This window comes from Drosophila simulans, chromosome 2R, assembly GCF_016746395.2.
Source record: "Drosophila simulans strain w501 chromosome 2R, Prin_Dsim_3.1, whole genome shotgun sequence".
NCBI lineage: Eukaryota > Metazoa > Arthropoda > Insecta > Diptera > Drosophilidae > Drosophila > Drosophila simulans.
Genome location: NC_052521.2, coordinates 18,340,180 through 18,354,549, shown reverse-complemented (window position 1 = coordinate 18,354,549; position 14,370 = coordinate 18,340,180). Strand labels below are relative to the sequence as shown.

General features: G+C 47.5%; 5 protein-coding genes and 3 non-coding genes across 11 annotated transcripts; 3 read left to right on the top strand and 5 right to left on the bottom strand.

The window, feature by feature from the left end:
• Window positions 1-104: 104 nt before the first annotated feature.
• Trnag-gcc lies at window positions 105-175 on the bottom strand. The gene has a single exon. It is a non-coding gene; the product is annotated as a tRNA-Gly (tRNA).
• Window positions 176-281: 106 nt separating this feature from the next.
• Trnaw-cca lies at window positions 282-353 on the top strand. The gene has a single exon. It is a non-coding gene; the product is annotated as a tRNA-Trp (tRNA).
• A 65-nt stretch (window positions 354-418) lies between these two features.
• On the bottom strand, window positions 419-7,643 carry LOC6735503 (GTP cyclohydrolase 1). 4 transcript variants are annotated; one of them, XM_002082406.4, is made up of 5 exons: window positions 7,278-7,643; window positions 2,853-3,062; window positions 1,454-1,619; window positions 1,266-1,382; window positions 419-1,198 (listed from the first exon to the last, which is right to left on the bottom strand). In XM_002082406.4, the coding sequence occupies exons 1-5, from the start codon at window positions 7,474-7,476 to the stop codon at window positions 1,069-1,071; spliced, it is 822 nt and encodes a 273-aa protein (XP_002082442.1). In that variant the 5' UTR covers window positions 7,477-7,643; the 3' UTR covers window positions 419-1,068. The 4 variants fall into 4 exon arrangements, with proteins under 4 accessions (XP_002082442.1, XP_016028839.1, XP_016028837.1 ...); XM_016168628.3 differs by lacking the exon at window positions 7,278-7,643 and adding an exon at window positions 3,351-3,902; XM_016168626.3 differs by lacking the exon at window positions 7,278-7,643 and adding an exon at window positions 3,357-3,902.
• Trnaw-cca lies at window positions 1,670-1,741 on the bottom strand. The gene has a single exon. It is a non-coding gene; the product is annotated as a tRNA-Trp (tRNA).
• On the top strand, window positions 4,368-5,269 carry LOC6735504. The gene is made up of 2 exons (XM_002082407.3): window positions 4,368-4,826; window positions 4,889-5,269. Exons 1-2 carry the CDS (start codon window positions 4,485-4,487, stop codon window positions 5,204-5,206), a joined length of 660 nt encoding a protein of 219 aa, XP_002082443.1. The 5' UTR covers window positions 4,368-4,484; the 3' UTR covers window positions 5,207-5,269.
• Window positions 7,644-8,413: 770 nt separating the features above from the next.
• On the bottom strand, window positions 8,414-12,004 carry LOC6735502 (general transcription and DNA repair factor IIH helicase subunit XPD). The gene is made up of 8 exons (XM_002082405.4): window positions 11,845-12,004; window positions 11,333-11,790; window positions 11,150-11,280; window positions 10,872-11,092; window positions 10,434-10,815; window positions 10,094-10,375; window positions 9,754-10,032; window positions 8,414-9,394 (listed from the first exon to the last, which is right to left on the bottom strand). The coding sequence occupies exons 1-8, from the start codon at window positions 11,847-11,849 to the stop codon at window positions 8,843-8,845; spliced, it is 2,310 nt and encodes a 769-aa protein (XP_002082441.1). The 5' UTR covers window positions 11,850-12,004; the 3' UTR covers window positions 8,414-8,842.
• Window positions 12,005-12,323: 319 nt separating this feature from the next.
• LOC6735501 (U6 snRNA-associated Sm-like protein LSm1) lies at window positions 12,324-13,056 on the top strand. Its single transcript, XM_002082404.3, has 3 exons — window positions 12,324-12,485; window positions 12,540-12,724; window positions 12,786-13,056. Exons 1-3 carry the CDS (start codon window positions 12,431-12,433, stop codon window positions 12,957-12,959), a joined length of 414 nt encoding a protein of 137 aa, XP_002082440.1. The 5' UTR covers window positions 12,324-12,430; the 3' UTR covers window positions 12,960-13,056.
• LOC6735500 lies at window positions 13,008-14,240 on the bottom strand. The gene has a single exon (XM_002082403.4). It carries the CDS (start codon window positions 14,019-14,021, stop codon window positions 13,080-13,082), a length of 942 nt encoding a protein of 313 aa, XP_002082439.1. The 5' UTR covers window positions 14,022-14,240; the 3' UTR covers window positions 13,008-13,079.
• Between the last annotated feature and the right edge of the window lie 130 nt (window positions 14,241-14,370).

The window sequence follows — 14,370 nt, the reverse complement described above, 5'->3', positions numbered from 1 at the left end:
CCATTTAAGATACTTCGCTGGGAGATTTTATTTTTCGTTTACGCTGTGAATATTTTTGGATTTGTTAAATTTCTTAAAACTACGAATTTGAAGAAAAAAAAGTATGCATCGGCCGGGAATCGAACCCGGGCCGCCCGCGTGGCAGGCGAGCATTCTACCACTGAACCACCGATGCTCTTGGTGGACTCCTAACAAAGCACTGTCATGGATACTCCACGAACGGAACCAACAACCTGTTGGTGTTGGGGGATTCCTGTCACTTAGAAGCCTCCCTCTAAGTAGACTCCGTGGCGCAACGGTAGCGCGTCCGACTCCAGATCGGAAGGTTGCGTGTTCAAATCACGTCGGGGTCATGTGCGAAAACCCAAATTGTTGGAATATTAATTTTTTTATGTAACAATTTTATAAAAAACCCATATTTTAACGTTATTTAAATACATAATTTATTGTATAATTAATAAGCAGCTTTGACTCACTACAAGCAACGTCATTTACATAATGAGCATATAATTTTAACATTTAAAATCATCCAATATACTTTGGTCCCTGTCGAGGAACATCATGAATGCAACTCTTTATATAGGTTAACATACTATATAGATAACTATAGATCTGATTAATTTTATATGAACTGTTTATAAATTGTAAATTCCCTAAACAATTTGCCATGATTTATTATCAGTTGTTCCCTTATTGCACAATGCATTACTCGTATGTATACGTTGTAAAAATTATCGTTCGAGTGCCATAAAACTGCATATAAAATTGAACATAAAACTACCCAACACCGGTATTCAAATCTCGTCCTCTTCGAATCTCGCTTCTCATTACATTCATCTATCTAAAAAACGTATTTTGCTAACAAAATTTTTCAACAATTTTTACACAAATCAACAAGGAAAATGGCTGCGCAATCATTGCACTAACTAAATGAAATCAATCCTAAAAACATAAACTAATGGACCCTGTGTTTCGTTTCATTTTTGTTTGTTTGTATATAAGCGCCTCCAAAAATATTGTACGGGTTTAGTTGGTCTCGGATTTCAGTAACGTCCTCTAGTGCCCACTCTATTTGCTATTGACTAAGTTCAGGAATTCCTCACGGGTCTTGGGATCGTCTCGGAACACGCCCAGCATAGTTGAGGTAACAGTTTTGCTGTTGATCTTCTGCACGCCACGCATCACCATGCACATGTGGCTGTATAGGAGGAAAGACATTCGATAAACTATAATATTCTTTAAAAATATATAGATTTAATACTTACACTCCCTCTACGACCACTGCCACTCCAGCGGGTTGCACGGCCTGAGTCACGGCCACTGCGATCTGCTTGGTCAAGCGCTCCTGGACTTGCAGGCGACGCGAAAATATTTCGACAATGCTATGGGATGGGATTGCAAATTATATGAGTGATCATCTCAGGTTTATCTTACATCACTAGGTTTATCTTACCGTGCCAATTTACTGAGTCCGAGAATCTTGTTGCACGGCAAGTAGCCGATGGAAACTTTGCCGTAGAAGGGCACCAGATGATGCTCGCACATGGAGAACATTTCAATGTCCTTGACCACCACCATTTCGTCATGATCCTCGTCGAAAACGGCGCCATTGAGAACATCTTAAAAATAAAATTAAAATGGTGTAAAAAAAAAGAAAGTCATCTATGTCTGACCCCGACGTGATTTGAACACGCAACCTTCCGATCTGGAGTCGGACGCGCTACCGTTGCGCCACGGAGTCGTTATTGAAAAGTGAGCCCAATGTCCCACAACCACGAAGCTACTCAAATGCCGTTCCTTCACTATCCGTGATTTATGGCGCGCGTAATTCGTGTTAGATTTATTTGCTGCATAACTGAATACTGAATGTTAAGTTCAAGCGACTGTGAGTGCTAAAGTGGTTGCTTAGCGAGTGTGTGTGTGCGTGTGTGTGTGTGTGGGGTTGTGGGTCTTGGGGGGAGGTTGTCTTGACTTGACTTGACTGGATGGATGGCTTATGGTTCTTGTGGAGTGTGAGCTTTCGCCACACTCGTTTTAAACGATGTGCTCTTGAGATTCCCCCCGTTCCTTGAATAGAAGCCGCCGCCGCACCGCACACCCACCCACTTTCCCGCTCTTAATATACAGACCGGAAAGCTTCAGTGCGTTTCCTGACCAAAACCAGCCAAGAAGCCAAGTAGCCAGCGAGCCATCCAACAAACAATCCAACAAGCATCTTGTGAGGCGGGCGGGGAGCTCCCCCAATGCCAGATTGGCGAGTCACGTTGACTCGTGCTTCTTGGGTTCTTTGAATTCGGGTTAAACACAATCCAACCCATTCTATTGCCGATGCCGAAGGCTATTCACTTTCGTTCAACGAATTTAGCTTTCAAATGGCCTGCTGCTGTTGCTGTTGATCTTAAATTTACATGCGATTTTATTTGACAAACCGTAGAACCTGATTTCTCGGGCAACCAACCGGTTAGGTATGCTGGTTGGTAGCAGCAGCCATATAATTCGCAATTCTGTTTTGTTTTTCAAACGACTCGCATTGATTACATGACAAGTTCAAAAGCGACTGCAGGTGGAAATGCACGCCAAACATGAGATCCAAAACTTCACTAGTTAAATCCCATATTTCATAGCCCGAAATTGCCTAATGGATGGATGGCTCCTATGCTCATGTGCTTTATCTCTCGAGTGGTCAGGTAATTAGACTAATGCACCATAGCGGACCGAGGAACCCCCGTAAATGGTGGAGTACTCGAGTGATTCACCGACAAGAAACTAGTTCCCACTCGGCGGGAAAACCAGGATGAGCAACTTCGATCACCGACCCGGTGCTAATTGCTTGAAATGTGTGGTGTGCTTACCCTCGAGACTCTGGTCGTAGCCCTTGGTGAAGTACAGCATGGCCTTGGCCGCCCGCTCCGGCGTCTTGATCAGTCCCTGGCGATCGGGATTCTCGCCCAGGCCGCCCAAGAGTAGGCGATACGAGCGTGCCATGTCCGGGAGAAGGGCCTCCCGCGTCGGCGGCTTGTGGTCCAGCTCCAGGTCGTGGTGGAACGTGCACTTCTCGTGGCCTGTAAGTGGAAAAATGGATGGAAACATGATGAGAATCGTTATCATGCGAGATAGGAAGGCATTGCCCCCCTTCGTTGGCTGTGTGTGGCTGTCTAAGTGCTATCCCCCATTCCGAGGCGCATCTCTGACCTCTGAACCGAAACACTAACTAACACTGATAGGCGTACGGTTTATGCTCAAAAAGAGTTTGTCAAGCGCTCCTCCTTCTCCTAGTTCATTGACTAACTGAATCGGTCGCAGCATACATAGCTCTGGAGCCCCTGACCTGGTCCTGGACCGCTACCCACCACTACCTGGCGTTGTCGATGTACGCGGTGTCATTGGTGTTTTCGGTTGTGTACCATCGCTATCCGGACTGCTGCCGTTGGTCTTCAGGATGAGGCGGGGTCTCTGGTTGCCGGCCACCGGGACGAGAGCAGGAGCTGGCGCCACCTCCTCGACGGGTGTGCCCGCAATGGCAGTGGCCTCCTCCGTCTGATTCTGCTGCCTGTCCGCCAGCGAGGAGGTGCCCGAGGTGCTACTTGTTGAGCAGACGCTGTTGTTGCGTCCGCGCGAGAGGATGTGGGCCTGCGGGAAGTTGGTGTCGTCGATGGCATCGTTCAGTTCGCTGGCACTCATCTCGGACAGTTGGCGGGTGAAGCTCATGGCGGCGCGGCTACTCAGGTTTGTTTGCCACTCGAACGTAACTCAATTTGACGGCTAGCACACAATCTTTTTTCCTCGACGATTTTCTCACTGCTGTCTGTCTCTTTTTGCGCTTTTGTCAGCCGGACTTTGTCTTCGCGTGTTGACGCTTCGGGTGGCTCTGCTCTTCTGGTGGCTGCTGTGGCCAACGGTGGCAATAAGAACCTCTCGAGCGGAGCTTTGAGCGACGGAAAGCTCAGTCCACCCAACCACCGCCCACCGACGGGCAAGCTCTGCTCCGAGTGGCGCTTGCCGGAGATTAAGTGAGCGGAACTAAACCGAGCTGAGCGCAGGCCCACGGTTTGGCATCCAGTGGCTCTAAAACTGCGCACGAACTTGTTGCTCGGCCAGGAGGCGATAGAACTACAGCACTTGCCACAAAAATAGTGGCATCAAATGTTAAAGAACAACTTTGGCTGGTAGGTTAATTTCACTTTTAAAATGTTTATAGAAAGTTAAGCTACCTTATTGGGATAAGTGTAGCGTTTACCCTCAATATATATAGAGTACAAATAAAAAGAGTGTATCAAGCTTTTACCCTCAAACGTGCACTTTATCCTTGGCGCCAACTTAATCCCAACTATTGTTTGCATATCCTTGAACCCCACTCAACCCCACTTGGGGCCAGACGTCAGTTTGTAGTTCATTTAAACATTCCAATCGAAACGAGCTACTCCCCCAAATTCGAAACCCCTTCCACCTATCCGCTCCTCCATCCATCTTGGAGAACCAAAGTCATGGCGCACCGCCTCCAGCTCCGTAGCGATGACTTCGACGTTATCGGCGCCGTCCCCCGCAATCTGTCCGTGATCAAGAACTTCCTGAAGCGGGACTGTGCCATCAAGAAACTGATCGACATCGAGGAGGAGTTCCTGCAGGAGTGCGTATTGCGCGGTCAGGATCCCATGAATCCGAAGGGTAAACGTGACAGCGACACTGGGCCACATGGTAGTGGCTTAGGATCCAATGTGCCCGAGCCCAAGCCGGATCCCTGTGCTAGCAAGACACCGGAGAACACATTGGCCTCCGACTACTGTGATCCGTGTCGCCGACTCAAGACCTCCGTGGTTCTCGAAGAGGTTAGTGATCTGTACCTTTAATGTACTTCAATAATTTATGTGTTACTCCACCCACCTATCAGCTAACCAAGCCGGCCATCACAAATCCGGCTTTTAACAAATCCCTGCCGCCGTACTTCGATGAAGAGAGCGTGATGGGCAACTCGTTGCCCGTGAAGTTCCGTTTCCGGCGCAAGTTCAACAAGTGCGGCCAGGAGAGGGCCGGCAACCTGATGTGCACCAACACGCCGAGCACCAATGTGGTCGTGCTGACCAACTGCTGCGACCTGATGGTCTGGCCCAGTCAGCGGGTGGCCCAGATGAACCGAGTGCCGGTGACCATGCTGTCGGGTGAAGGCGATCTCACGGAGTACATGCTGGAGGAGGAGACCATCATGTGAGGGAATGGTTGCATGTGTGCAGCTTTTTGGCCTATACCGCCGATCAATAAAGCATTAACCCCATTTTGAAGTGTCCTCATTTTGTGCGGGAAACCCTGCATCCAACTTGTGGGGCTTCCATTGGAAGTAGCTGGGCTCCAGCTGGCCAAATTTGGTTATTCTCTGCATATATTCGGAATCTTATTTGCATGCAAATTATTCGGGGTTTATCTCGGCATGGAGTTGAAGGTTATTCCTTATATACATATATATGTCCTGAGAATTAGATTTTGGTGGGCTCTTGAAAAGTACAAACCACAAGGCAATAACTTAAGTTATCTCACTGATGGAAGCACATTAAAACCTCCCACCGCTGTTTAGGGTCGAATAAATCAGTTGGGAATAGCACAGGCTGGCTTAGTTTACATAAGTACAAGACAGCTGCAGATGATCGTTACAGATTATGTGACGTACTTACAGTGATACCTCGCTAGTACTTACATATGTAACATGCAACCCTCAAAGAAGATGACTTGAATGGAAACCGCTTGTGAAAATGTAATGCAAATCGTTGAGATCCAATGGGTTTCTTCCGGATTGGTCGACCCGTATGCTCATGCGGTGCAATTAAAGCATCATTAACATTTTCCATAGGGCAGGTGTTGTCTCCGGCTCTCTGGGCCGCAAAATTACCCATTACGGCATCTGATCTGAATCAGGAATGCATTCCCCCCATTCGTTGGCCTGTGGATCGGGATCGGGGATTCTGTGCTGGCAGGGTTGCCACCACGACTCGGAGAATTCGCTCGGAAAATTTTTTAAGTGCCTCAATTAGCTTGGATCGCCTCGGCTCTCAGCCAGCCAGCTTTGTTCGGTCTTTGTTTTTTTTTTTTATTGACCGCAATCGCTCAAATGTGAAGTACTGCGGCCAGGCCTATTAGTCACCAGCTCAAGACTGAGGGGCAATCGAAGAAACTGAAACTCAAACTGAACTGAAACGGTGGCCAGTGGCTAAGGCCCACGAATCGAAACCGTTTGGAGCGCCGTACTCGCAATTAAACACTTTTTTAACCTTCACAAAAGTAGTTCAGGTCTGTGTACCCTCCCCCCATTCCAACCAACCACCCTACGTTTTGGCCAAATCAAATCAAACCAAATCAAATACCGGATCACAAGCCAAAGGGGTTTATGTCTTTGTCTTTGGCTCATGGCCCAGAGTTCCCAAGCTCCACTCAGCTCTCGTCGAATCTGCCGATCCAATCCAATCCGATCCGATCTGATCCGTTCAGCCAAGTGCCATGTACCGAGCAAATCTTTCAATGTCAATGTCAATATGCCCATTCAGTGCCAGAGCTAGTAGCTCTCTTATTTTTTTTTTTTTTTTTTTTTTTGGTGTGGACACAACAAGAGTTACTCTCGATATCCGGCACTGCGTGTGGTTTGCATATGGGGCAGAAATCGTGGCTCTCGGATCTCTGCGGTTTATGTTCTCGGATTTATGCGGCCCAGCATCGCCGGAAATCGGAATCTTCGCATTATGCGCATCTGATTGAATTTCAATCGCAGCCCAACTAACCTATGGACTGATGCAATATGGCAGCCAGATTGCATTGCGGCAGTGTTAGCCAGTTCAAGGGGTTGTATTACCCGGAAACTAGATCGGGTTTACTTGCTACCAAGGGTTAGCTTTGAATTCTTCAACCCAATTGTGCGGGCATTCAGAAGAAATGAAAAGAATGAATCATGTTCGTAGTATTAACCAACTTTAGTAGGCTTTTGGATAAACCCCTTCCTAGCGAAGATCACCTAAACGTTAGTAACTATATTCCACGAACTTAAAAATGAAAAGATGCTAAATACACTTTGGGAATATTAATCTTCTAATGGGACTTTCTCGTAGATAGTTTAAGATAATATTTGGAATTCAAATCACAGAGCAAAAAGTCCCTTAAGTGGGATTCATTTGCTTATCTTCATCAACTAATTAACAACTAATTCATTTTGACTTTATCAAACAATCCCACTATGCGTATACGCACTTTTCTCAAACCAGGAAGAGTTCCCGTTTGTGACATTCTTCCGGAGAACTCACCGCTTCCATTGCTGGCCAGCTCCAAGTTGAGCATGTCCAGTTTCAGCTGCTGGCTGCTTTTGGAGACCGTTAGATCGGTGCCGGACGTGGCGGAGGCGGCGGAGGCTTCGCCCGTGGGGATCGTGGCAACGGCCACGGCATCCGCGGCTCCCTCGCCATTTTGGCCACTGCCGTTTTGCTCGCTGGTCTGGGGCTTCATGTTCGATTGATTGGAGTTGGTGTTTGGCTGGGATTGGTGGACTCTGCGAGGACACGGGCTCGGAACTGATTGAACTATGGGGCTTGAGATTGGGGCTCTGAACGCGTTGCGGACTTTTGTATTTGGCGCGCTCGCTCCGAATTTATCTGCCGACTAAACCGCCTGAGATTTAGTTGTAACCTTTTTATTAGGAAAAATCGAAAGTTCTGCCGCGAGAGAGAGACGGAGAGAGAGAGAGCGAGCAATGCTCGGCAGTTTTATCATTTCGCGTTAACTGTAATTGCTCTCACTTTGGGCTTTGGAGCTTTCGGCTCTCGGCTCCGGTTTAAGCTCGACAGCTGATTGGTCCGAGGACTCCAGGAAATCGCAACAGAATTTGGTTACTTGTTTGGCGGTCAAGCATTTTGGATACTTTATTGGCATTACATCTGGCAGAGTAAACATATTTCCAAAATATAACAATTAAGAGGGAACAAAGTGATAACAAGAAAACACGGCCATTAAGCAAACGTTGGCGCCTGGCTTTGGACCCCGGCTTGGCAATAATTTCGATTTGATAACCCCGCTGCGACTGGACGGCATCGTAAACGGGTCGTTGGCAATTATGAGGCGATAGCGTTCGATTTGCAACAACAATGCCCATTTCCAGGCTAAATCGTGCATGCCAGAAATTTGTTCGGTCATCGCGGTTCATTTGGAGCCCGATTGCGAGCCCCTGAAATTGAATTACGGCGGGCAGCCAGCCAGGAAGGCGCATCATCAGTTATTATGACTAAAATGCAGTTCGATTGCATGCAACGAACCATATTTTTCCACAGTCTCACCATATTTTATATGCCATCATCAAAGTTACTCTATAAAAGCATGATTCTTGCTTACAATCCTTAAGCACAATATGGTAAGCTAGATTTTCTAGATTCATAACTAAAAGACCTAGTACATTTGAAAAGATATTTACTTTATTTTACATTGTGTTAGCCGACTTTGTGTGCTAGTTGTGTACTTCACGATCGCTTAGTTCTAAATTTGCAGCTCAACTAATCCGGATACAATCACAGGTATAGATACGAATACAACTGCAAGAGCAAAACTCGCGCTGCGCTTGCGCCCTTTCGCCGCCTTGAGCGGCCAGTTAAGTTAGTCATGCCCGCGAAATTATAAATAATATTAATTAGCCATTAATTGGACATTTACGTCCGATTTGCTTGGCAGCCGAAAAAAATTTTACTTTTAAATTTTCCAGCATCGCCGTTGTGATCCGCATTTAATGGCATTCAATGTCATTAGCTGACGGCTTGCGCTGCGCTGAGTTATTCCCGGAAGGCAGTCGACAAAGAGCCGGTTGGCACCTGGCACCTTCCACATCTCACAGCTCCTGCACCTCGCCGCCAACGCCCTGCTTGCCCTGGGCCTGCCGCTCCAGCTTCTCCTGCTCCATGTTCTCCAGCTGGGCGAGGGTCAGCAGCGAGATGCCCAGCTGGTCCTCCCGTGTGAACGGTTGTGCCATGCGCCGCAGCCAACGACGGGCCAGCTGCACGGCCTCCTCCGTGCTCAGGTTGCAGAAGCTGTCCACCAGGTGCTCTTGGATCCACTTGGGCAGACGCGACCTCTTGTCGTGGCGCGAGAAGCGCTTGTCCGCGAAGATCATGATGCCGTAGTCCGTCTTGCCGCGCAGCGCACGGCCCACGCACTGGGCCGCATGACGCATGGCGTCGAAGGTCAGGAAGTCGTTCTCACGTATCTGAAACTGATCCCGCAGGTAGTCCAATCGGGCCTTGAGAATCCGCGACTGCGTGTACACGTAGGGGATGCCGAACATGAGCACCGCGCGACCATAATGATGGTCGAAATCCACACCCTCGGAGACCTTGCCACGCGCCACAGCCAACAGCACTGCTCCACGACCACAATCGCAGGCCTGCAAGTTGAAATGGGACGTTTGATTGGGGTTAGTCAACTTTGCGAACAAGCGAAGGGGATAAATATCCGTTCTGTGAGCAAACATAACATTTAAAAACCACAAAATGGGAACATCATTGCGGTAAGACTTGTTGCACATGCATGCTTATCCAAATGCTCATTGGATTTTTGTCGAAAAAATGTCAAATAGACTAGGTAATACTAGATAACCCTGCGAACTAGTGGAATCAACATGATCCAACCACCAAGGGCGCGGATCATAATGAGAGCGAGGGTGATGTGTCAAGAACATTTGGTTAGAAGCCATAGCAATCCTATCGTGGTTTTCTAAGAATTGAAAACATATATGTATCTCACCTTAACATAGTTCATCAGGGCGTAGCTGGTCTCGGCATTGTCCTGAGTCTCAATGAATAGAAGCTTGTAGCGAAGCAGGGTGTCGACGATTCCCTGATCATACCAGGAGGCCACCACAGACTCCAAGTACAAATAGGAGGTGAAGAAGCATACAATACCGTCGGGCACTGTCTTTGCCACCTCCACCAACAGCTGGCCATAGTTTCGGATGACAGCGGTGTCTTCTCGCGTCTCGAACTTGGACGAAATGGTCACCTGGTCGTTGCCCTTCGATACAATCTGTTTGGAATAAACATTTAGATAATTGTTTTGGCTGATTGTTGGAATATAAAATAACTACCATAGGAAGAAGACATGGACGGGCCAGTGTCATGGTAAAGCTGCTCATGACCACTGGATCGAAATCGAGTATCTTCGGGTACATGTCCATGGGTGACAATGTTCCCGAAGTAATGACCACGGTTTGAAATCTCGAGAATACCGGAGCCATGGCAATTGAAGAGTCTAGGCAACTAAAGTGCAAAATGGGATTCGAAACAGTCGGCGTTTTATCGTCGAAGGGTTCTATAATGATTGTGAAGCCCTTTGTGTAGGTGGACACCAGGGTGGCGAAGTGTGTAATCTGAAAATGGAAAGAACATTAATATCGCTTTTATCTTTAATGGAATTTCAAAACCCACCAGAGTAAGGGCTCCAAATTCCGTCAAATCACTGATCTCAAGCGTGCGCAGCAGACTGGACAGGCGCTCAGCGCAGAAACGCAAAGGCTTTCGCTCTATACAAATCTTGGAGGAAATATCCTTAAGGAAGCCCGCAGGCGACTCCTGAACGACATGATGAACGCGCAATCTCGTCTTTATATACTCGATAAATCGACGTAGAAAGCTAAGGAAATGGTCGGCGTTTCTAATGTTTCCGGGCACCACCTCGGTTAGGACATCGTTTGGCAGGACCGGATTGGCCAGGATCATGTCCGTGTCACGCTGCACACTGGCATCCTTCAGGCCCTGAACCATGCGCTGATACTCCTCGTTCAGGCGATTTGTGTCCTCTTCGCGAATGCTGTAGTTTAAGAATGTTGTTAGGTCAGAACCAGTCGCATATCCTGAACAACTTACTCCTGAACCAGTTTAGTTAGATGGTTCAAAGCATTCGTGCTTCGCTCCACGGTGCGTCTATTGATCTTCACACTCATCGAATCGATGCAAACGTTGTCTATGTTGTGCGCCTCATCAAAGACCACACAGGACTCGCGGCTCATCTCCTTTGATACCACCTGGGCAATTTTCGGATCCAATAGATAGTGGTAACTGTATACCACAATGTGAGCATGGGCAATCTGGTAAACAAGATATAGTCAAATCTAGTCTTGAAAATTTCAAACAAGAAATCTCACAGCATAGCGGGCCAAAAAGTAGGGACACCAGTTGCGCGATCGACCGTATTCCTTGAGGTCATCGATGCTGTAGACGCCGACCGGCAAAGTGGACTCCTTGCCCTCCAGGCTGAATCCCTCAAAGTACTGGCCTACAAGTTCGCAGTATAAATGATGGTTACATATGGATATCAATAGTCTTACAGATGGGCGTCTCGGCGTCCATATCGTGCCGTTCGCGAATGTAGCTGGCGGTGAGTCCGTAACATTTGCCGTCCACGGCCTTGCCCTCGCGCTCCTTGCTGACCTCCGGATGGATGCACATGTTCTTCCTTGAGCTGAGCACCAGACCGGTGAAGGGTGGTGGATTAGGGCAGTGGCGCTCGTAGTAAACCATTAGGTTCTGCAGCTCCGCGATTACCTTCTCAATCTCCGGAACAGTACGCGAGCAGTAGATGAGCTTGCGCACCGTCTCCGGATGCTCCACCATGTAGGCCACGATCAGGGAGAGCAGCGTGGCCGTCTTGCCCGTTCCCGAGGGCATTTCCAACAGGCAGTGGCCCTTGGCGTCCAGGCTGCGCTTAAGTTCCAGCATGTAGGCATATTGTTCCGGGTAGATGTACTCGTACGGAAAGTACACCAGCAGGCCGTCCACGCTGAGCCTGTGGACTGGGTTGTTAGTGGAGTACTTTCATTCATGCCGTCCTGCCACTTACTTCATTATTCGCCTATTCCGGGATAATTCACAATTCCCTGTGCCGGCAAACTATCGATGGTACTATCGAGGTATCGAATTTTTACCTTCGTTATCGATAGGGCTGTGAATGGATGGAATACAATTTTTGATATTTTCTTGGTCAACTTCCTATTTTGTTAGTCTGTGAACGTCGTAATTAACATTCGAAGTTAGCACAGAAATCTTATTGTTAATAAAGGGGTTCATGACATGCCTCCGATGTGCTACTTGTACTAGAGAAGGCGGCATTTTTAAATACCTTTCTCCCACTGTTAGGCGATTGCACGAAATTCCGAACTCTGTTACTCTACGAATAACGGGTATAATTAATTAAGGGCTCTTTAATATAATATAATTCATTTTAAAACTAAAAACATAAATTTCAGTAAGCAATATTTTATAAGTTTCGTTGAACAGTGTAGTATTTTTAGCATTTTTTCTAGAGCACTGTGGTATTTTTTTAAACTCTTCCGTGAGGGTTACATTAACATTAAATACTACAATTTGGACCAAAGTTTAGTTGCTTCAGTTTATTTATTTATCTAGACCCAACATATTTTCGTACCATGGATGACTTAAATCCGCTGGCGGGCACGGCTCACCTCCTGGAAGAGGTTGATAGTGAGTAAATCCGAATGAAAATAAGGTCGGTCGCTGAAAACCGGCACTTTTCAGAGAAACTGATGGTTCTCTTGAGAGACGGACGGACTCTGATTGGATACCTGCGATCCGTGGACCAGTTCGCCAACCTGGTGCTGCAACGCACCATCGAGCGGATACATGTGGGCAACGAGTATGGCGACATTCCCCGCGGGGTCTTTATCATTCGCGGCGAGAACGTGGTGCTACTGGGCGAAATAGTAAGCTTTACTCGATACTTTTTAACATGACTGATTGACACCCTTTAAATATGCGTAAAAGGACCGTGAGAAGGAGCAGAAACTGCCACTCAAAGAGATATCCGTCGATGAAATCCTGGACGCCCAGCGTAGGGAACAGGAGCAGCGGCAGGAGAAGCACCGTCTGGTATCCAAGGCACTGAAGGAACGAGGCCTGGCCGTAGATGCCAACATAATCAACGAGGACTTCTGCTAAGACTCCATTTCTTCCTAAGCACATTTTTAGATTAAGCTCAAAAGATTGTCGTCTCTTTGTATATTTGTACTGCATTAAAAAACTATGTTAAAACCTATGTACATATTGCATGCAACCTGCTTAGCCCGATCCGCCCGCTCCTGACCCCGTTCCGCTCTCCTCGAGCAGTATGTACTTCTCCAGAATCTGGTACATCTCCACCTTGGCCTTGATCTTGTGCACGCGCGACAGTTGGCGCAAGTATGCGGCAATCGACTTGCAAAAGAAGTCGTCCTCTGTTTCGCAAGTCTTTTGAGGGATGACGGCCGGCGGATTGGATAATTCTGGGGCGGAATGCTCTCGCTCCTGATTCGCATTGGGCGGCATGCAGACCAAGTAGTTCAGATCCGCGTGGTTAGACTCCATAGGCTCAGGTGCGGACGTTGCCTTCGGAGCAGCCATTTCCGGATGAATTGTGACCACCTTGACCTTTTGCTCGCACTCCGTATCGCCCAGGAACTCATCGAAGCTCTCCTGTTCGGGCTCCTGCCCATCGTCCGCCTCCACGACCACAGAATACGTCTCCGATTGTGTGGTATGAGACTCCAGCTTCGCGTCGTAGTCGTGTTGCTCCTCGCCCTCATCGTAGGCGTGCGATCCTTGCTCCTCGATCAAGGTGTCTGTGTCCATAGGCAGGCGGGTACGACGCCGTCGCTGTAAATCAACCTTCATCCACCCGGTTGGCTTTTGTTCCCGTTCGCGTCCTCGGCGCTCGCGTCTCTTGCGTACAAAGTCCCGCAGGAAGTCCATCTTCCGAAAGAAGTCATTGTGACCAAACTCGCCGGACGGATGCAGGCGCTTCTGCTTGAGCTCCCGCGAGTAGCGATCCCGCAGACACGTCCACCGTCGCCGAGCGTCTGAGATGGAGATGTTTAGCAAATCCGCCACTTTTGCCCAGTCCTCCTCTTTGCGCTGCGACAGCCGGAAGGAGGGCAGCTGGGGATCGTACAGCGACGGCGTCTCGCGGATGGTTTGTATTAGGAGGATATCCGAATCGTCCAGAGGACGGTGGTTTGAGCTCATTTTAATTTGTTTAATATATGTTTAATATTAACCAGTGTTGCCAGATGGCTTGTCATCGACACAATGCTAAAAAGATCGACACCGCCGATAGCGATTATTTTTAAAAGGTAGTACATTTCAAAACATATGATTTAAATTTAGTTTAGGTCATCTTTATTTTGTTATCAGTATTTATACATAAAATAATGTAAATCCGATTTGTTACTTCTTTCGAATTTCAGTTTAATAATGTAAAGAGTGCGAAATTTATACGAAACTGTCGGATTTCAAGAGGAAAATTCTGTTTCGTTTTATTTATTATAAATATTTGGGATATTTTTTAATATCGAATTGTTTTGCTCCACATACG